The sequence below is a fragment of the Colletes latitarsis genome, chromosome 11, assembly GCF_051014445.1.
Source record: "Colletes latitarsis isolate SP2378_abdomen chromosome 11, iyColLati1, whole genome shotgun sequence".
Lineage (NCBI taxonomy): Eukaryota > Metazoa > Arthropoda > Insecta > Hymenoptera > Colletidae > Colletes > Colletes latitarsis.
This window is the reverse complement of record NC_135144.1, coordinates 16625570-16649568: the sequence shown is the minus strand read 5'-3', so window position 1 is coordinate 16649568 and position 23999 is coordinate 16625570. Positions and strand designations below refer to the sequence as shown.

The window sequence follows — 23999 nt, the reverse complement described above, 5'->3', positions numbered from 1 at the left end:
CTTGAAGCACGAAGAGAATTCAATTATACATGAAAAATTTACATGCACCTATATCTTTTATAACAAAGGGCGATATTAATCACATTTTCGTCCACGCATATTCAAATCGCATTGATAACAGTCGTTATACGATTAATAATATATGAAAACCTAGTTTCCTTTATGTAATTATTCAATTAAAATAATATTAGCGCGATCCGTTAATTCCTCTTCTGTTCCGTTAGTCTGTAATATGGATTCTATGTAGTATCTTACAAATTAGTTGGTTTGGATGTTGTGGGTATTCGTACGCGATAAACTCAAGAGTCACTGGACCGATTTAGATAAAACTTTCACTGCTAGGAAGCGTATTCCCTCAGTTTGAATGTAGGCTATGTAGCATTGTTACTCTAGCGTGACCAAGATTAGAACAGCGAACGAAAACGTGAACCAAAGATAGTGAACCATCGACGCGGACCAAACAGTGAACGCAAGCTATTGCGTTAATTCTTGTTTACCGTTTTTATACCCCCATTATTTTTATAAAATGTACAGCTTATGTGCATTATATTAAATAAATAAAGTTTCGTGCAAAGACGAAATTTCATTCGCTTTGTTTGTTTGCTTCGGCCGATTTTCCGGGCTATCGAAATTTGTTTTTCAAACGATTTGCTCCGAAAGCTAAATCGTCGATGATACCGTTAGCGTAACGCGAACATAAAGACGAATTAGATGCCAATAGAGTTATGTGCGGACCGAAGAAAAGCGGATAAAATTAGTCGTGTGGAAAACGTGTTCGGTCGGCCGACAGGCACGTGCTATCGCAAAATCCTTTTGCTTCTACTTCTTCCAACGCGTCCTCGTGAAATCGTTTCTTTTACACAACGAATTTCAGACACCAAGCTATTTTACAAATTAAATTAAATCGTAAATATAGAATACGAAGTACGTATGTACTTCCTACGAGGCTTTATTTTCGATCGAACGAACTTTGAACTTATTTTGCAGGCGGCTGGATCACCAAACAAATAAAGAAACTGTCTAGATCAGTAGCTAGGTTTCGCCATATAATTTAGCTAGTATAATAGCCTAAAGAATTTCCCTTGATGGAAAATTAATTTATAATTTCTAGAGCGATAAATTAGCCGTTCTATCGAATGTTGCATGTTATTTATACACGAGTAGCCAGTTCTTAAACGATCTTCTAACGGATGGATGGGTCGTGCAGGACTTATTGCCTGGCCTGCTGGTTCCCCAGATTTAACTCGGCTGGATTTTTATTTTCGGATCCACTTAAAAACATTGTTTATTCAACGCCCGTTGCCAGCGTCGAAATACTTTGGTAACGCACGTATATGTGAGAAAACTTCCAGCAGTTCCAACGAATTCGATGAAATATCTGGAAAGCGTGAAATAACAAAAAACGTTGTAACAAGGCCCTTTGGCCATTTCGTGCACTTCCTGCGAAATTAAGCATCTGGGACAGCAACTCGGGAACGAAGTCAAACATATGTTTACGCCAACTATTTTCACCGTTGAAACCGCAACCATATGTCAGGTTACACTCTGTGCATTGTTTTAGATTCTTAAAAGAAAAACTTTTGCTTAATTCGACCCCGACAATGTCCGACTTTGCATTAAGCACGCTCGATCGTTTGTATTTGGCGAGATTTCTTGGTGGGACGGTGACGTTTTGATCTCGACACGTCGGGTAAATACTGTCTGCGACGTGTTCGTTTAACGAGAGACAAATAGAACCCCTGCGAAGTGTTTGGCGCATCGAGAACAAAAAGTCCCCAGACCCTAGTCCTTGAGCACGCACCCCGTGCGTCCGTCTAACATCTGTTACCCCTCGGTGCCTAATTGTTATTGCACGTACGTTGTTCCCGTTGCCCGCAGCAACGCTCGTTAAACTTTTCTGTTGCGTTATCCGTGAAACGCTCGGCAGTTCTTTTCTCAGTTATTTTTTTTTTTTCCCTCCTATACGCGCACTCGGGCCCATTAATTCTTGCCGTTTGAGCGAAATGACGCGCGGCAATCTCGCGCCATTTTACCTCGCGAGCGTCTAGTTGCAACCAGAAAGAAACAACCTCGAGCAACGTCGAATAATGCTCGTGTTATTCAAATAACTATAAATTAACTTGTATTCGATGCACATTCGTGTTCGAATATGGAATGTTAATTATTTCTGTAATTTGCATTCAGAGATACGTCCAATAACGAGGATAATAGCATTTTATATTCCATCATTTGTCTTCGTTGCGCAAAGTTTGCGTTTACATACGCGTAAATATTGTTGTAATCTTTAAATATCGAACTGTTTATAAAGTTCTGATTTCATGGACTCGCATTTAGGTTACGCGTATCAGATTTCATAACAAAACGATACGTGCCATTTATCGTTCCTGTCGCGCGTAAGCTTGTCGAAAAGAGGAAGAGGGCGATGGCGTTTGGTGTTTCGTGTTTCCCTCGAACGGTTGGAATTAATGGTCCTGCGTGTAGAATAATTTTAAAATAACTTTCCGTGTTACCGTACGCGCGTACACGTGCTTCGATTTTCGCTAAATTTAGCAAGCTACTCACAAAGTTCTTCTATCTTTCGTCTGTTCCAGAACGACGTTATTCGAAGCGACGATGGATCCTACGATCAAAGCTGCGTGGATCAGTTAAGGTAAGAAATAAAAGTACAATGTGTAATAAAAATGTGCATCGATCGCAATGTATAGAGGCGTCTAATAATAGAGGCCATAGACGGTAACAATTTATTGCACGACGAGTCGTAGAGTTGCAATCATAATGATATGGCAGCGTCGTACTGCCATCCAATATGGCGGCGCTGTGCGAGAGATTGTACAATAACCTCCATACGTTTTACAACTATCGTTCGAACGATCGTTTCGACCATAATTTAACCAATAATTTTTGTCAATCAATCGATCTTTTTAATGTTCATTTATCAAATTAACGAAAAAAGTTTAATATAAATGAACGGTTTGAACGGTGTTTTCGTCGATGGTTACGCGAATTAAATTTACCCGATTGATTTGTAGATGAACTCTCTTAAACGAGAACGAGTTACGTTATTATTGTACGCTACGGTTGATTAAGAATCGTCAGTTGCCATTGGGTCATTAGGTCGACTCGATGAACTAGTGCAACGTGGAACGATGGATGGAGAAGATTTCGAGCACGAGTTATTATTAGGACGGGTTCTCCCGTACTGGAAATTGTTCTCTCCTACCGCTTCTCCTGTTTATTTTCACTTCGTATCCGTGTATTCGCGGGTACATTTCCGAAAGAATTAAATCGAAACGACGGGGATGCAGTCGATGCTCGCTCCATTTTCTACTCCGTAGAGCCATTTGCAAGCGACGGTTAACTGTGATTCATTTGCGTGTGCTCCAACGTACGGTCGATACTTCCGATTCATTTACTTACCGTCTATTATCGCGTTGCATGTTGCTAATTCACGGACAAATTAGTTTGCTCGAAACAAATAAAATGTCAAACTGATATTGACCCCTAGCGTCCATCAGTCTTTTGATAGCGGTGTCGCGTTAACTCTGCATCTTAGTAAAAGTTTGTTTCATTAATGTATATTAAAACTTCTACAGTCGTCAATATTAAGTCGCTTCCATCAACGGGAAACACGAATAAACGGAAATTTTTGTAATTAGCGTAACGAGTAATCCCCGACAATGTTTTATTACGTGCGCTTTGTTTCGGTGGACGGTTTGAAAATAAAAGGATGCAAAACGATGTAATATCTACTGGGACGTCCTGTTAATAAATTTAGTCGTTCGTTCTGTGTTAGAATACTGCAAAATAACTTAAGAACTAAACGTACGCGTACGTGCCAGTATTCCGGAAGAGATTATATAATAGAGGAATGGTAGCTGTAATCTGGCATGATAAAGATGCAGATTACTCTGTTTCTACGATTAAATACTTCAACTTCCAACTCGTAATAACGCTACGCCATTGCGAAACGTTGCGGTGTACGCAACAGAATACACTTGCATTGCTTAATACGCATTCTTAAAATTCGGACAAAGGAAATGGACCGAATTTTTCTTACGCCAGAACCACGAACGTGCAATTCAGTAATAAACTGGATGGTAACTTGTATTCATAAATCAAGCTTAGAGTATAATTACCATTGCTGTGTGACGTAAAAATAAAAAGAGAAAGTTTTCACGTGCGCGATTCTGGCATAAGAGAGATGTAGCTTTGAATGGTTCGCTGTAGAGAGATGTTTGCAAAATTAAGGAATTTCTTTGTTATAGACGCTTAAAAAAAAAAAATCGATGTTTTTTTAATGTATTGTTCGATTTGTTTTCTGTAGAGTATGTATGTAACATATTGTAGTCGATGTAAAGAAAAAAAATTTGATGATGTAACGGCGGTTATGAACGTTCCGGCGCGCGAACTTGGAAACTGTTGGGGCTTCGATAGAGTGTCGAGATTAAGGAAGTACTCTTTCATAATTCACCATTATCTGATAAAATGCAAGTAATTTGTATGATGTTCTAAAGCCCATCGTCTGATGATTCGATTTCTCCGACGATACGTTCTAAACGGCAACGAAAGTTTTACATAATTCGACAAAAAAAGATATATAACAACACGTGATATGGGAATAATTTGCCCCGAGTGCAAAAAAGTTTCACTTTTTTTTAAAATATGTTTATTAAAAGATTGAATACTTTACTTCCTTATCGATTAAAGTGCAGAGATTTCTAAACAAATAGTAATAATAATAATAGTAACATTCTTATCGCGTCGTAACGAGAGTACGGAATTATGCAAAAAGTTGAGATAGCGGGTTCGTGAGATCTAGAACTACGTTTTGATTCGTCGTGGTCGGGTGATTTTATTTGACTCTCTACGTATCGATAGTCGACCTCGCGATACATCGAGCACGAGTGCTCAACTTGCAATCGTTCTGTTCGTTCGAGGCAATCGAATGGATTGAGCGAAGGAAAATCAGAATTTTTTCTAGACAAATAGTTTGTATTTTCTTTGTTTTCGAAGTTGTTTGCCACTAGTGGTAGAGTTTCGTCCGTATTGAAGATAGCGAGAGAGTCGTTGGTTCGTCGAATCAAGGAGAATCACGAGTTTGGGATACGAGTGGTCGCGCGAAGAGGTGGTGGGTGGGATTGGCTGGTGATTGGAGGAAAAGAAGAAGAAACAAAATACTCTTAACGAAGGCAACCGCGGCGCATTTGTTGGATGTATGTACATATACGGTGCAGTCTGCTCACGCATTTAATGAATAGAGTCGCGTTTGCGTCGAGTTAATGCGCGCGAGTGGAAACGAACAAGCTTTTTCGATGCATGGTTAGCGCACATACGTTTATACATACATATATCGAATAGCGGTTTGCGAGCACGGAGCCTGGAGGAACCTTTCGCAGCCGCGATACCGCCGACTTTTGTTTACACTTGAATAGTGTCGAGTGTTTCCGCAGACGAGCCTGGAAACTTACCAACGTTTTATTTATTTAATTTTTTCCTCGACGTACGGACCATTTCAAAATTCCTTTATATGCTCAGCACAGTATGCATTAAATATATTTGATCAAGAGTTTTTACTCTTAATTGTTGTAATCGAGAAAAATATTATTCTTTTTTTACCGAGATAACAAGTTTTAACGCATTCGAGACTGATATTTTATTATGATCGAGGAAATATCCTCAGCAGACGCCAATATTTTTGCATGCGTTAATCCTTAACTGCACTGATTAACTATACAAGTATTGCCTGTCCACGAGGAAAAGGCTAACGAGTGTTTATATCCCCACTTTAATTTGCAAACTACTGGCTCCCCTACCATTACACTCATTGTCGCTATTGGCAGAGGTCACCAATTGGCGATCTTCGTCACTGTCCTCGACCAATGGCGATAATACGTTAACCTTCTTCTCGCGGACGAACAGTACACGCGCGAAGTAATTCGCGTTCATTCTTCTTTTATCAGAGTTTCGGCTGAAATGGAATTTAAAAAATTATTCGCGGGTACTCGTCGATCGAAAATATTGATTCGAATGTTTTACTTAGCCACGCATTACCTATGAACATCGAGACAAAATTTGTAATTAAAATAGTCTACAATGGAAACAAGGAAAGAGCAAACTTTAATAAGGAAACATTATTTATTGAATCTCCGTTAAAGAAATTGCAAAAGTCATGCTGCTCTTTTAATTCAAATAAACTATGGTGAAAACAAGGAAAAAGCAAGTTTTAATAGAGGAGCCCAACTTGCTTTTCCACTTAAAAAACTGTAAAAGTCAAGGATACATTGCACAAATGGCGAATAAAACTCGTACTAGGATGCAATATATTATGAAAAGCTTCGAAGAATATCTCATTTTTAATAAAGCGGGAATAAGTTCCGTAAAGTTTTTAAATATGCACGACGAATGGTTTGGCACCCAGCGAAAACAGATCTTGTTTATAAGTGCACTTAAAACTTACCGTGCGAGTAAAAGAATATCCAAATAAAAATATTCTCTCTGAGAATATAAAACGGAGTTTATGAAATAATAAGTTACATGACCGAGTAGCCCAGAAAAATTTGTACGTTCGCGGTAAAAATAAGAAATTGAGAATAAAATTGCTCGAAGATGGCCGACCAAGTTCGCGTGTACAACAACCGTAACCGGAATTAGAACCACGTACGACCAGTCAATTACGAATAAAAGAAATGTAAAATTTTAGAAACCTTTTTAATAAGGTATATTCGAATAGTAGAATAGATTTATTGAAAAAATCACGAGATTCAGAGTCGCAATTAAAATTGTTTGGGACGCTCGCTGCTCGAGCTCCCAAATTTTACATTTAGTTTTCTCATAACTGGTCGTCTATCTACGGCTATAAATCCAGTTACGATTGTTGTGCACGTAAGTCTATAAACCTGGCAAATTTTATTGAAATCGATGAAGATCGGTTCTGCTTGCGAGTGGAAGGCATCGATGGCGAACGAGACTGTGAGATGCGGATGTTGCCGCCCCGTTCTCGCGTACACTCGCTCGAATGCTAGATGTGGGAACGCCGTGGCCCGTATTTCTCGTCTGCCTTTCGATGCTCGGTGTTTTTCTTTTTTTCGCGAGATAAGTCGTTTGATTCGCTCTACCTTTCTCCCCCTATCTTCCGACAGAAACTTTATTCTGTTAAACCTTTTTCCTCGCCCTCGTCGGAGGTCGTGTATCGTAGCCACTGTGGTTTCTTACGCACGCGCGTTCGTGCGTAGATTTCGACGGAGAAAGAGAAAGCACAACGTTGAAAATATTAACCGATGAGATATCCGCTCGCCTCGTATCCGTTCTTGCGTTAGCTATTCTTTTCGCCTCGCTTACGTCAATCTCGAATTTAGCGTAGGCACGGACCAACGGAGCTGCGGCAAAAAGAAACGCGACTCCTACAGTATGTGGCAGGAGATTAACGCGAATTAGCAGAAACTAATTGTTTATCTTGTACGAAAGACACAAATAGAATGTTGGAAAATTTACTAATAGAAATTGAAAACGGACCATAATACATTGTAGTTTGGGACGGGCAAAGGGATGGTGTTTGAATAAGCATTCGAACGAGGAATATCTTAGTACGTAATTTGTATTTTGTAGTCGAACGTTTAATAATAGGTATACGCACGATGTATTCAATAGTTATGCAATTGAATGCAAGCTCTTCATTTGTTTCGTCGCTGAGTATGAGGTACACAGGTATATTGTAATTAACTGCTGCTCGGTAAATGTGGAATATATTAGCATTCATATTCAGTAGCTGAAGATGTAAGCCGGGAATATTTTATTCGGTTTCATTATTCAGTACATTCTCCAGGTAATGAATAATGAATACGTAAGCCGCAAATAAATTTTTATCGGGACGATTATATGTTATTTTGTATGCATTTTGTAAATTTTGAAATTTAGTTGTTCATTAATTTTTTCGTACGAGATTTGCAAATGTATCAATTCTGCATACATGCATTCGTTGAATTGTGAATCTCATTGATTAAAGAGCTTTTAGTATGCATTAAATACTTAGAAATAGAAATTAACGAAATGCTATATGATTCCATAAATTTAGAAATGTTCACGAAAATGATAAATTATTTATTATAAATCATCTATAAGTACATAATTTTTGTAAATTTCTAAAAGGTTTCTAACTTTTATGAAGGTTTGAAATATTTTTAAAGATTAGGAATTTAAAAAAAGAAATGATATATTCTCTGTCTGACGATACGTCGAATATGAAATACGATATTCTACTGAAATTTTTCGTCGAAAAAAAAAATTTCAAATCGTTCTAAAAAAATTATTTTCGGTTGCAGGGGTCAATTGCAAGCATTTTTGGTCATTAGACATACCCTCGAAATCCTAACCATTTTCGAGAAAAAAATTCCTTGCCGAAAATATAATTTCTGGCCAGAAATGTCTGCCCGAATTTTCATGCGAATATTTAAAACGTCATAACTTCTGAACGGATTGGACAATTTTAATGTTTAAAAAAGCAAACTACGCGTATTTTGGTGGAGAATATGTACAAATCGCAAAAATATTCGAAAAGTTGGTCCTTGACTCCGGAAAATGAGAAAAACCCAATAAAAATGGTCCAATTTTCAAAAGTCCATAACTTCTACAATAGTGAATATATTTCAATGAAACTTTTTTCTGAAGTAGAGCTCATGGGTACCTATAAAAAAGTATTAGACAACTTTTCTGTAGGGCGTCAAACAAAATTACTAAAAATGAAAAAGTAATTTTTAAGAAAAATCGACAGGGGGTAGGTGCCTAAATTTTTCGACGACAAAAAAAATTTTTAATTAATTATGAAAAAATTATTTTCGGTTGCGGGAGTCAATTATAATCATTTTTGGTCATAGGACATACCCCCGAAATCCTACGCGCTTTCGAGAAAAAAATTCCTTATCGAAAATCCAATGCGAGACCAGAAATGTTTGCCCAAATTTTCATGCGAATCTTTAAAACGTCATAACTTCTGAACGAATTGGACAATTTTAATGTTTAAAAAAGCAAACTACGCGTATTTTGGCGGAGCATATGTACAAATTGCAAAAATATTCGAAAAGTTGGTCCCTGACCCCACAAAATGAGAAAAACCCCATAAAAATGGTTCAATTTTCAAACAGCCATAACTCCTACAATAGTGAATATATTTCAAAGAAACTTTTTTCTGAAGTAGAGCTCATGGGTACCTACAAAAAAGTATTAGACAACTTTTCTGTAGGGCGTCAAACAAAATTACTAAAAATGAAAAAGGAATTTTTAAGAAAAATCGACAGGGGGTAAGTGCCTTCGACGAAAAAAAAAATTTTTAATTAATTCTGAAAAAATTATTTTCGGTTACGGGAGTCAATTACAATCATTTTTGGTCAATAGACATACCCTCGAAATCCTACCCACTTTCTAGAAAAAAATTCGAGAAGGTTTGAAATTTTTCGACGGAAAAAAAAAATTTCAAATCGTTTTGGAAAAATTATTTTCGGTTGCAGGGGTCAATTGCAAGCATTTTTGGTCAATAGACATACCCCCGAAATCTTGCGCATTTTCGAGAAAAAAAATCCGGACGGTCGGAACTTTAAACATTAATAACTGATTAATGAAGCCTCCATCAACAAATTGGTATTCTTGATTTTCGTCTTATTTTTGCCTCTGGAATCCCCCATTAAAATTTTTTCCAGGGGTGACCGAACACCCTGTATATAATAAACTTTGCCATTTCACCGCGTTTCCTCTATTCCTATAAAACGCAGATCGATCGCCATCAGGTAAACATAGATAAACGCAAAAGCATCGCAGACCCTTCGACGATACGGTACACCTTTGATACGGAATTCGCAAAAGAATTCATCTCGTCGGTGGCTACTTTGATTTCGTACTTTCTCTATCGGCGTTGTTACGTAACGGTTACGCTTCACGTATCCCGTCGGCGAGAGGAGTCGTCTATCCTGAAACCGAAGGCATTCCTCGTGGAAATTCGTTCGCGGCGAGCGGGAAACCTTTCGAGTCGAGATTCTTGTTTAAAAGGCAACACGGAGCATGTATTTTGTCTCCTATTGCACCGTTCGTTCGATGTTCGTGGGAACTTGATGTATCGGGCGTTGTCGGCGGAGCAACAGAATCGACAGCGGCGAATTGTTACGAACGCGTTCGCGGAGCAACAGTGAATGAAATTTATACCACTGTAAACCGGCGACAGCGACAACAAGCGAGAGCAACGGCGTAAATGCGCTAGTAGATACCGTCCACGTATGCATTGGTTTTACGCTTTCGTACGATTCCCCGATTTTGACGTGGAGCGTGCAACGATTACGCGTGCACGTCCTCGATCGTAATGGAACGCAAATGCGTCGTGCGTCGTCTGCGCGAGAACCGCGAAATTCCTTACTGCGCACAGTAATTTCCTTCAGTCGCGCATCGAGTGCGAAATGGGACGGATTCGAACGCACGTCGGTACCGACGATAGTCGTTTGACGCTGATCGATCACAAATGCGTTTCGCGTTATTGAAACGTAAGCGATCGTTCGTCGGCGTGGAAAAAGTGGCGCTTATCGGGAAATTGAATGCTTGTTACTGTCAGAGACCGAGCGGCATTAACGTCTCAGGCGTGATTCTCAAGTTTTCGCTTCGTTCCGCCGACGAGCATTCGAAGAGCCGCCGTGGCCACGGCGATTTATATTACGGTGTCTCGGAATATACTGATCGTAAAAATATTCGCATGTAAATGTAATTTTACTCGCCGGGTCTCGTATTTTAAATACACTCGCGATACGCAAATATTTTATATTCGATATAGTTTTTGGGTAATAAATATGGAAAATGTTCTTTTTTAACTATACGATACAACAAATATCTACTTCCATATTATCCTATTGCAAATTTCCTGTTCTTTTTTTTTTGAGGATTAACTTTCGAAAGTATAAAGAAAATCTTTTAAAAAATTGCTATTTTCGTTGCAAAGTAGACGAGGTTTCATTCATAGATGCGAGAATATAAGTAGATTACACACGTCGACCGCTGGCCAAAGGTTCATTGGACCGTTTAGTGTTCAGCCTAACGTGCTCGAAGGGTTGAGGCTTAACACTTGTATGGTCGACGGTGTGTATTTTTAGAATCGGTTCTTTTTTTCATTCATGTTCATTTTCTACAATACAGTGGATTCCAAACAGTATTGCTTGCGTGTTTCATGATCAATCAGATTGATTTATGTATGCGATATGTGTACAGTCTACACCAGTAACTCTTAATCATTACGTTGCGGTGCAGCGAATGTTTGGGCAATAAATTTGATTTCAAACCTCACGACTTCGTGTCGTGTTAAATACCTCTTTTTTTTTGCATTAACGTTTATTCTTTACTATATTCAACCCACACCAAAAGGGAGTATTTTTTATTCTGATTATTCATGATAAGAGACTGTGGCAGGTTTTGTTCTGCGAGTTCTTGAAATCTTTTGTACCGCGTCGTAAGCTTAAAAAGGTTAAGAATCACTGGTCTCTTATTAGCTTATAAAAGGAAAATCGTAACATAAAAGAATTCTTCCTTCTTTATGTAATTGTAGTATGTAAATTGTATGCTATTATTTGTTCTCTAAATCGTTTATTATAAATGGATATCAGGTTTATTTAAATATTGTAATACTTTTCCCATTCGGGTCAAGTAGATCCAAGTTGCTTCGGTGCTACAATCGCTCGAACAATGCACGAGGGTTAAATAGACGCGAAAGTGACCAATCACGGTTGAATTCGTAAATCGACACAGCCAATAATGCCCGAACACGTGCAAACGGTTAAATATTTATGCAATTTGAACGCGCTGAAACAAATTTCAGGTAAGCCAGTGCGTCCCTTTTGATCAATTTCTTCAGGATCGATCGATGGATACGATACACGACCATGTCAAAGAATATGTCTCGGTTATGTGGGTGAAGGGATGGAATTCGAATTCGATCGGACACGTATCTTGGTGGCATTTGAGGAGTAACAGCTTTGACAGCTCGTGAGGTTACGACGTGTCGCTCAGATATGTACCCTACATACGTATGTTTCGGTATGTTTGGAGAAGTAGGCTAGGCAATAGAACGCGAATCTGACTGTTGTTGCTTTTTTTTTATTAAGCATTTGGAATCATACGTACGATGGCGAGAGAAAACAACGCAGTAAATTTGTAATTAGTACATTTTTTTACGAAGACCTCAAGTTTAGTTAGTTTTTTCTTTATTCGGTGCATAGTTTCTTACGTTCGGAACTCTCACACTACTTTTCAGGTTTACATTTTTTCTTACATTGTACAACATTACAGATTTTTTAGTGTTTATATGAACTTGTGTATAAAATCATTTCCTGTTTCTATTTACTGCTAAATTTATTTTTAACTCTATCATTTATTTGCTTTGGCTTCGTCGACTTATTGCATTATATATGTTTTCTTAATTAAGATTTTTGCTCATCGTCCTCTTTTCTCCTATTCTTTACTCTAGTTTTTATATACAAATCACAAGTATCAAATGAAAACCTCAAAACTGAGTGGTTTTATGAGCGCTTGCGAGAGAGACAAAGGCGTAGCCCTCTAGTGGCGAGTACGAGAGATGACAGTTTCACTCGTTTCCATACTAGCAGCCACTTTTTCTTGGCATTGACCTTTTCTATCTAGATATGTCACCCAATGAGAGGAGTGAATGGGATTCACTGATAGCGATAGAGATAGTTTATCAGCAAGAGTAAGAGTATCGGTGTCTGACGGTTCACAGTGCATACACAGTGATAAGATACGCGAGATGAATCATCCCAATAGTGAAACTTAAAATGTTCATGTTTCTCGGCATGTAATAATGAGAATTTGCGAGATTTTCTCGATGAAAATTAATTCAAACGTCACGCGTCTCAGTCTATTTTTAATTGATTATTCAAATCATTTTCTACGATACGAATAACCTTATTCGCTAAGTTGTACGTAAGTAATATTCAATTGTGGTCCCAACAAATTAGCTTAGACGGAAATTGTACCGTGTGTATTACGAAACAACTTGTCAGACAGAAGTTACAATCTTGTCTTCAGATTTCGAACTCAGACTAGTCGGTCGCGGCTTAGGCCTTGAGTAAGGGATGGAGGTGTCTGATGATTCGGTCCTGTTTTTCGGTAGTTTGCCAGCTAGGTGCTTCTACAAGATCAACTAGAGGAAGTTGGAGCGACCAAAGTTCAGTGGAGGGATGAATAATATGTTTTGAAGTAACTGTTGCCGCCAGATTCTTTGGTGGTTCGAACGTAACAGTTTAACAATGGGTAATTATAACTGTAGTCCAAGTGATGGCTGTCAGATAGATTTTTTATCGAAAAAATTATTTCAATCGATTGACTCTGAATTTGGATTCATTTAGAATTTTCGACGAAGGTCATTTTACTATTGATCAGAATTTTTAGTAGTATTGCTATCATGAAAATTTATAGGCGAAAAGTCGAACTTCCTTCGGGTTATAAACATCGCTCAGGGACATTTTTTTATAGTTCTTATAATACGTATCTTATCACTTCCGCTTTAAGAACATAAAAATTTAAAGCATGATCACGTTTTTTTTGTCGAGTTGTATCTCTTATAGTTTCAGACTTGGTTTGCAGTTTCATTTATTAATTCGATCGTCGTTACGGTAAGGTGATGTTAGATAGCCTACGCTCAAAGTGGAAGAATAAGGTATCTAACAGTGAAAGTTTTACATATTTAAATCGGTACAGTGGTTCTCGAGTTCATCGTATTCAAACATACACGCATACAGATAACACACAGCCAAACTAATTTATATAATAGTATGCACGTAATATTCGAGGAACAAGATTCCTGAACGCTTGTAATCCTCGTAGAAATTTAATTGATAATTTGTTTCCCTAGGATCATTGTTCGTAATTTCGTTTCCTTCCTAGCGTCTTTAATGCCCCTGAGGGAGAATATCAATATTTATGATAACCATAATAATTTCAATATCCTGTCTTTGTATACTTATAAACGGTTCGCGTCTCGACAACGAGTGACATGCATTTATGTACAAGAGACAATGAATAATAGATATTACAATAGTAAGATAAATATAGCCAACTATGAATATGCCAACGATAATTATGCATTTTGATAGTACGCTTCACATTCATTAGTCTGCAGTATTAATTATAAGTACAATGAATAAACATGTCCTAATAAGTATGTTGGATTACCAAAAATAGTACCATACCTTGTTTAAAAAAGGTGTTAGAAAATCCATTTTCTTAATGACAGGGATATTTATCACTGATCTCGTTTTTGCCATCAGAATGAAGAGTTCAATTTAATTTATATTGCGCAGTACAAAAGGCATTCATCGTTTTCCTCTATGAATTTGTTGCAAGTTCGGTTAGAAAAGATTTACAATTCGTCCCAGTTTGTAGAGTCACCCTATACCTATAGACGACCGTTAATAGTTAACAACGATCAATTTTCACTTCAGGACTCCGATCCCGAGCCTGTGACAATTTCTCTGGCGATACTGTGTCACGGTTCGCGGATGAGGAAGGCCATATCGATGTTCCTCCGAAAACTATCGCTTCTCGTTCGAGTTCGTTTCGAAGCACATATCGATCCTCGACAGGGACAGAATGGCCCGAAGTTTTTTAAACGCTCTTTTCGGTTATTCGGTCCGTCGCGTCGGTTTTTGCATGCGAAACGTGCCTTCGGATATAGGACGACGATGAAGGGAATTTATTCGTTTGCTCGTCTATGAACATCGATCGTCGTATCGGTGCTGCTCTCGTTACGCCTCGATGGCCAATACTTTCTCCATCATTGTTTCATTTATCCGATCGATGCAGTTCTTTCATAATAACAGCGAATAATATTCTGGTGAAAACATCTATATTTAGGTGTTTTGCCGTGAATCTGTTGGTCAGACTCGTCGACATGTTGATTACGTTGATTTGTAAATAAATTCATCAATCGTATGGGATACGTATAAAAAGACAAGCATTGAATTGTTTTTTAAATATTAGTATTTTCCAATCTCTAACCATTCAACTGTGGCTACCAATGTTATTTCAAACAAAAATATCAGTAGTATTCTTCCAAGATTACGTACATCCTCGTTTAATTTTCATATTTGCTAATACAATTATCGAAAACTAATTTCTGAGAATAATTCGAAGCAGAATTGTTTTTTAACGTTAATTTATTCAAGAGGTGTAGGGAATTCAGACACAGCGCTGAGAAGGAATCTCAACGGCAGCCATCTGGCGATAAAAATTTAAAACAAAGAAGGGAATGTTGGAATTTAATTTAAGACCAGGAAGACAAGGCGACGAGTCCAATTAACCCTCGAGTACTTTGGTGGGGTTTCAGAGACCCCAGTCGGCAAATATAGCTTTATACAATAGCTACTAAATGCGTGGCACCTGATGCACAAGCTTCTGTGTACCCTGCAAGTGACTCACTCTGCATATGCCAACGCAATGCCAGTGTCTTTCGAGGTGCATCGTACGTATCGTACAGTAAAGAGGCTTGCCAGAATTTGGCGAATTTGATTCACAATCGACGAATACAAATTTCAAATCGTATGTTTAGGGGGAGTTCCCCTAATATCGAACATTTAAAGCTTTTTTTAAATCATCAAAAAAATATAACATTTGATACCTTCTATACTGTTTCATTTATAATTTAACAATATTAGAAATTAATATAAATCAACAAAACAAATAATATTATTATGATAGTTAACTGAAACTTTGGTTAAACTTTGGTATTGAATTTGAACATTTTGCGGGACGTTTTTGCATATTGTACGATCTTGCTGTACCGTAGAGGCTACAGTATTGGGACGAGTGGTATGGCAACGAGAATCGAGATAGACGAGTTCGCGAGCGTTGCGAGGGAAACCCAAACGCCAGGTTGCACGTTCAAACTTGGAAGTCTCCATAGTGACGCCCTGGAATCCAGATTCCCATCGCTTCCCCATGGCTTTCTCTTTCTCACTATCCATCTCACCCTTTCCCCTCTCGGTATTTAGCTCTTGATCCCAGCTGTCTGCTTTTCTGTCATTGTACTCGTCGCCTGGTTTCCCCTTGTTTATCCCGTACTTGTTCTATTGCCATTTTTCTCTCGCTGTTTCCGTTGTCGCGCGTACCGAATCAATCATACCGAGAGCCAGTCGTCCTAGCTCGTTATCGATCAAACGCGCTCGGTTTTTCAGGGAATGAATTTTTTTGCGGACGCTAAAATTATCGTCGATAGGAACGAACGAATGCACGAGCAAAGTTATCCACGAAGGCTGGCACGTAGGCGCTGTGGAAATGGTAGAAAGTAGGTCGTGCAAGACACGACGCTACCCTCGAAGATTTTAGACGGTAACCAAGAAAGACGGTTGTTCGATCGAGAGCTTTAAGAAGCATGGAAATCGGTCGTCGTTGCAAATTTCGTTCCTGGCACAGTTTTGTGCTTAAAAGTGACGAGAGAAGTTTACGTAAAGATTCGCTCCGTTTACGAGCTAACAGTTAGTTTTCTATTTTGGTAATTCTCGTTATAAACTCAATTAATGCAGTTAATCCTCGTGTCAGTAATCAAAATACGTTTATAAGATATAAGAATTTCCTTAGATTGTCTTATCGTACTCGATAGTTTTTCCATAAATTTTCATTTTTAAAACGAAAATCTGGTACTTGGCTATTGACGTAAACATTAGTTTTACTCGCCTGTTTGCTACGAACGTTTTTTTTTTAATGGAGGATCAAAGGGAAACCTAGGCAATTCCGAGGAAAAAGCTAAAGAAACAAGCACTTGAGATACGCCATTTAGGCGCTGGACGGCAGTACTGTGAGCACGGACGACGAAAAGAGTTTGTCGACGGTACAGTACGTTGTATTGTTTTCCAACGGAACTCTCATCGTTATCACAGTGCTAACTTGACAGTGTTTTGTTACGGGTACAACTACACGTACCAGGTGTATCCTAATATGTGGGACCCACTTCAACGGTCGATCGGGGACACAAAAACAATGAAAGAAGCTCGCCGTAAATATGTGCCCCAGTTGACCTTGTTCTCCAGTCACAGTCATTTTTTGTGCTCCCGGTAATGCGTAGTTGCTTACCTTCACAGGAAGTACTCGAAAAGGCCACCTTCGGCCCAAATACGGTACAACGGACGCTTTGTCACACGAGTTTCTCAATCTTCGACATATCGCACACATTCGAATCTTCGAAATAAAATAGTGTCGATTTTTAAAAGCTTTACAAGATCTCGAAAATATCGAAACGTGTTATGTGACTGATATCTTTTAAATGAATCATTATATGCTCAAATATAGTTAATTACATACCTGACATTTATTTCCTATATTCCGGTTATCATTCATTCAAACTCTTTGAATTTTCGATCTCAACTCGAGTCCTCCTTTTCGAGACCTCACGCACTCCTAGAAACAATGTTTGTAAAAACTCGAGAGTAAATTATTTGGTGTATTCGTTCATCAATTTTATGGTTTAGTTATTTCGCGGTCGTTTCTGAAATACGAAACGCGACGCGAAAGTTTACGTTTCGGAGCACTGAATGTATATAAATGTAATTTAGAGTATTTGAAAGTGGAGAAAAATGGTTAAATGTGCTGTGGGAGCAACCTTATACTGTTCGAGTAAGATGGCCGCCCCGTAGTAGGAGCGGATCGCGGGGAGATTATTTCCCCGCGGGAACGCGTTTCGCAACCAACGACTTCCCATCTTCGGATTAGCCGGAGTGGAATTTTCGATATTGCAGATGCCGTTCGAAATCCGATTTACCTCCGCGACCCGTCGTTTTCGCTTTCCGTCTCATTTTCCTGCCTAACTCGACGAATCTTTCGCAGACGAAGCGTACGTGACGGCGCCGCGACGCTATCATCCTCCCAGACGCTACCCGACGCAGTCGATTCCCGTTAACTCTTGCACGCTCGTGTCCTCCCGCGGGAAACATTAAGCGTTCCGTTAATTTTACGCCCGGTTGCGAACGAGTGCATTTGGTCACCGTCGTAATTCGAAATTCTCCGCTTCGTCGTCGTACTTTATGGCTGATTGAACTCCCAGCATCGATAGATAATTTATAGCGTACGTTCCCTGTTTCGTAATCAAAGTAAAATAATAAAATGCTGACATAGTTTAGAATACCATTCGAAAGTCGTATTTGAGAAGAAATTAGACTTTTCACTCGCAAAGAGTGATTATGCTATAATTTTTTTTTATATTTTTAATAAATCATATATTATCGCTAAACTATGGATCTTTATGCAAATTCGTATTGTTATTAATAGAATTAATGAAACGGTAGCTTTGTAGGGGGTCGTCTCAAACCCTAAATATAATTATTCGTATCTTACTTTATTTATTTCTTATATATTTGCATAAATGCATAAACATCCGCAGTACAAGTATTACATATCCATTGTATGTTATAATGGAGAACATGTTTAATTGTAACAGGAACAAAAGTCCATTTTAATACCAGGTTAGTTCCATTGTAAATAGCAATGGAGAAAAGTATTTTGATATATGTTTTATTGGTATAAACATCTGCAGTGTAGTAATAATATATAATTTATTAAAGCTATAGAAACAAATTATGTTGTTAAAAAAGTCGTTTGACATTGACAAGTATTAAATCTTCGATATTGCAACAGAGTACAACTTGGACCCCAAGAAATAGTGAGTAATGGACAGGAAAATCATATTCAATCGCGCTCGTATTCGACAGATTTTCAGATTCAACTATCTTACTAACATTATGCGAAGAAAATATATTTTTAATTTATCTTTTCCACGATTGCTGGGATACCCTTTAGATAGAAAGTATGAAAACAGCAACGCGCAATGCTTTCGAAAAATTAACTGTTTAAGGGAAAGCTATCGGTTGAACAAATACAGTGTTTACGAAGGGAAAAAGCAAGGAATTCCACCCCTTGCTGGAAAGCTAGGAAATCCTGCGTATCCCGATTACGGTATTCACGGAAATGCAGAGAAAACTCCATTACGAGTTACCCTCGGTGTATTCTTCGCTTTGAAAACATTGCTTAGCTCAAACAGCCAGCGAAATTTCTATAGTTTCATCGGTCTTTTCTAGCACAAATAAAGAAGAAAGTTTAAATTTACTTTTGCATACGAGGATTAATAAATATAATTGTTCAAATTTCTTCTACAAAGTTTCTCGTTACTTTGTTCAATGAATATGAAATTCATGCAATTCCCTCAACTACTATATTTGCAATAATTTAGATACATGTTTGGACAATAGTTTATTGCCCCAGAGGCTGAGAAAATATCCAAGGCGAAGAATTTATTTAATTTTGAGGTCGACGAGAAGCTAATTTTTCGAATAAAAAATTATAATGCGAGACTATGAAAATTCCCTCTGTCGTGCTTCATTTTATATCGCTGACAGTGACTCGCACTTCTTTTTTTTTTTTTCTCTCGAGGCACGACAAATTGATTTCACCGCGCGTCGGACGGTCGACCGGAAATTGATTGAAACGGAAGCAGCCAGCGACCTACTAGCAAGCTGTCAGGTATCGACGTCGCTTCGTAAACTGCCAACTAGATTTTTGACCACGTGATTTCCCCTGACGGAATGTTTCGAACGAGTTTGCTAGCTCGCTCGTCTATCGACCCTCGGGGAACGGGTGGTTGGCGGCGATTCGATCGCTAAATATTGCGCGAGCACGGTAGCGCCAACGTCCTTGGGAAGCTCTTTTTCCGTGAAAATGGAAATACCGGATGCCACGGGCTCTAAACGGTATGCGAAAGCGGCATCGATTCGTTATAGTTTCGAGGAGAATCGTCTGTTACGAGCGCCCGGGGTATCGATCGTTGAACAAAACCCGAAGGCGACGCTCGAAGCGGTAAAATTCGCTTCGCGGCCACCGCAATGTGCAACGATACGATAATAAATGACCAAAGAAACGCGAGCAACGATAGCAAATGGCTGGATTGGGCATTCGTTGCCCTGGTGACGATAATACTAAGTATATAAACAATTTGAGTATGAAAAACAATGGTACGATAATGGCAGGAAAATTAACGAAGTCACTCGATATATATTTCTGTTCGTCGCCATTGCACGAGGGATCGTAAGAAAATATTCAGGAAGTACTTTGATTCTTCTGTTTTCATCGACGTTTGTTTCTAATTTTGAGTAAACATTTTTACAAATGGCTGGATTGGGCATTCGTTGCCCTGGGGACGATAATACTAAGTATATAAACAATTTGAGTATGCAAAACAATGGTACGATAATGGCAGGAAAATTAACGAAGTCACTCGATATATATTTCTGTTCGTCGCCATTGCACGAGGGATCGTAAGAGAATATTCAGGAAGTACTTTGATTCTTCTGTTTTCATCGACGTTTGTTTCTAATTTCGAGTAAAAATTTTTGCGATACAAGCGTAAAATGTGTAACCTCGACACCAGGTGTTATTTTTTAACAAGAATTGGTATCGATAGAAAGTTTGTTTACATCGTGGATGTCCGTTTGATATTTCGTTGGAACGAACGATAAGAACTTTGGTCGCGGGAAAGAGATGGAGAGTGAATCTTGGCAGTCGAATGGAAAGTGCTAGGTTAGGTTGTGCCGACGACGGACAGACGGATCCATCGTGGATGGATGGATGGATGGATAGAGATGAGAGCACGGCTCGAGGTTGGTCTCGTAAAATATGCAAGCTGCAATCACGTCTCTAGAATAGAAAAGGTCAGAAACACGGAGAACGAGTGGGAGAAGGAGAGTTTGGGCAAAGGAGAGGGAGCGACAGATAGACGGAGGCGAGCATGGTGGGGGATGGGGGGAGGGGGCGAGCGTGGTTGTGAAGTGAAACGTGGAAAAGGGAAAGGGGAAAGTGGGAAAGAATGGCGCGGGAGGGATGATAGCGACGTTGGGAGTAGAAGCAGAAGCGCGAATACAGACAGATACTGTCGAGAGGGGTGGGGCGGGGGAGGGGGCGGTGAAAGAGAAAGAGGGGGAGAGAATGAGACGAAAAAAGGAAAAGGAAAAGCTTCTGGTACCACCCTCCACGCGTTTCGAGGAGCAGCACCCCGTAATACTGCTGAAGCTGCGTGTCCCTCTCCCGATTCTCTCTGCTGCGTTCGCAAAAAATTTTCATAACTAACCGATCTACCGTTGTGATTTCGTGGCTCTTCTTTCGCGAGACCCATATATGCGCGTATTAATACGCGACCAGCCAGCGTCTGTACCATACGACGCGAGACCTATTGCGTGGAACCGAGAAGTTGATATCTGGAAGGAACGTGAATTACAGTCTCTCGTATACCTCGAATCGATACAGATACCAGCAACGCGTTTAAAAGTCTAACAAGGGGATCGCGACTAAAAATTAATAAAACATAGATCATCGAATCTTTAACGTTTTTATTTCTATTAATTTGTAGGAATTGGATTCTCGAATTCGCGATGAAATTTTTGAAATGTTATTAAAATCGTTAAAAAATGTGGATTCTAGAAAGTTTCCGCTTTGCAATAGGAGAAATAAATTTATGCCGGAATGGTAATGAATCCCAACTTGCATATTTCAAAATTTATATGACATTGAGTTATTAAAGACCCGTGGCACGCACCGTTCTAGATGTAGCGAGTCGAGAGCTCGGCTACTATCATGCGCCGTACAGGCGTCGCCTTTGAAACATTTACATGGGCTGACTTAAGCACAAATTCAACGTGGAAATTTAAAAAATTCATTATATTATGTATTTCAACATTCTCCTGGCTGTATTATTTTTAATGGTTTATTCGATGATTAATTGAAACGTACGTGGAAAATAATATTGATAAGTTAAACGATCGTAAAACAAGTAGATCGAACAAAATGCAGAAAAATAAATATAAATATGGAAAAAAGTATTATGCAATAATTGGAACACGAAAGAGCAGAATAGATGAGATTGGCGAGGAGTTCAAACATTCATTGCTGAAATGAGGTGAGAGTATTATCAATGTATTGGCGAGATTCTCCCGATGAAAACGAGTCCAAACACGACACCTTTCGGATAATTTTTAATTATGCATAGTTGGCAACTTTTCAAAGCTAATTTGAGTCGGTCGAAATTAAAAGTAGTCCGAACCAGGTCGTGTTTGGATTCATTTTCATCGGGAGAATCTCGCCAATGCATTGATAATACTCCCACCACATTTTAATCTGACCAGCAACGTGAACGCTAGATTTAGAAACAAATTGGTCGTGTAAGTTAATCTTAAAAATGAATAAGTTGAGAGATGACATTATGGAAAATTTAGAAAGCTATATTTAGATTTATATTTAATCTTTAAATAATGTAACCCAACCTGTCGAGGCATGATTGATGATGTTATATATAAATAATTTGCGAATAATTGATAAATGTGGAACCACTGTCCGCGCGCGGCTCGACGTACCCGTAATGTGAAGTTGGCGGAAAACTGAATTAATGCAAATATGCATTATTGCGCGTTGTAAAGCGAAGTACTCCCCTGTTGGGTTTTGATACGAAACTGCATACATAGTATACTAAGCCAGGTATACGTGGAGGTCGCTGTACCGTAATTTACAGGCGGGGTCGAGTATCCTGAAAATACTCTTTACTCTTCGCGTATCAACATCTCAGCGTCTACGCAATAGATCGGTGCACCGAACCAATCCGTATTTTATCCACGCGGCGCACAGTGTGACGAGTATATGGGAGTTCAGGACAAAATTAATAACTCCCAAACTATTCAATTTTCGACCTAAGGCCTCTAATACCTTTTTAAAGAGGATGCATCGATTGACGAAGAAAAAAAAAAGTTGATAAAAATTTAACATAAAAAATTGGTTACAAATTGTTAATTTTGAAAGGTCTTCTAATACTAGACGTAGCTTACAGAAATCAAATTAATCGGATAAACATACGGCAAGTGGCGCGTGTTTAAAAAAATGCACCAAAGACTGGGATAAATTTCAAGCATTATTTTTGACAACAAATTGGAAAATTCACTACAAATCGTGTGTGATATTAAAATCTACGTTCCTTTGCTAGTATTTCAAGGTACAACAAGCTACGAATTTTAGACTTAAGTTTCTTGATTTTTATCCATTGCTCGTCGCACTGGTGCAGCGTTCTCGCAACGAATCGCGTCGTTCGTCGAGCTTTGCGTTGAAGTAGCGAGGAAACAGCTGCGCATTGGTCGAAACAGATAAACAGGAAAAAAGGTAAAGAATATAACCCGTTGTTTTGCGTTGAGGCAAGTAACGACAGGGCGAGGAGGAGGGTGGGGGGACGGGGGTGGAATGAGCTCGGCGACTCTCCAGCATTGGGTAAGTGTAGTTGAAGGGATTCAGCTGGGGAAAAAACGCAAGCGAGTCTCGAGTGGCAGCACTTTGCTGAAATATGCACGATCTAGGCAGGAGTTAGCGGTGCCATCTCGCTGCTTACATAATAATAAGTGTAAACGTCCGTCTCGAGGGACGCGATCGAATTGGCCCGCGACGAAACGTGCCAAATTGCCGGGACCGTCCTGTCCGCTTCCGCGTGTCTCGCTTTTTCGCGTGCCCGCTTATACGCTTTCACCATTCCCGCCGAAGACCGCCAAGAACCGAAATTTCATAGAGCACTTCGCATGTTTCAGGCCAGGGGCGGTCGATGCCTGATGGCGTGGTTTGGAACGCAACGCTGGAGAAATCCTGCTCCAGAGTAAGTAGATTCCCAGCAAGAACGCATCTCTCGCGCGGTCCGTTTTCTCGATTTCTAACTGTCACGGCCGATCCGAACGATTATCGTTTCTTGCGCGGTTACCGAGGTCGAAGAAACGACGGCCATCTTGGGGCCGACGTCGGTTCGATCGGGAGCCGTTTAGAGACGCGTTAAAAACGAAAGAGCAGCAGAACGGCGAGTTCTTGCCGGCGATCGCGATAATCGATGGATAGGCTGGCATCGAGCACCGTCCGCGCCCACCTTTCGGGATCGATCCGAACACGGAAGACTGAAGTCTTGT

At 39.3% G+C, this 23999-nt stretch overlaps 1 protein-coding gene across 4 annotated transcripts in view; it reads left to right on the top strand.

Annotated features, from left to right (window-relative positions):
• LOC143347605 (uncharacterized) overlaps window positions 1-23999 on the top strand; it is a 124381-nt gene that overhangs the window by 6977 nt on the left and 93405 nt on the right. For all 4 annotated transcript variants that reach the window (XR_013080641.1, XR_013080640.1, XM_076776936.1 and 1 more), the window contains exons 2-3: window positions 2592-2650; window positions 23634-23698. Coding sequence is in view for 2 of the 4 variants with exons in the window: in XM_076776936.1 (XP_076633051.1) it covers window positions 23655-23698 (44 nt within the window). In the remaining 2 variants the exon portion in view is untranslated. The remainder of the gene's footprint in view (window positions 1-2591; window positions 2651-23633; window positions 23699-23999) is intronic.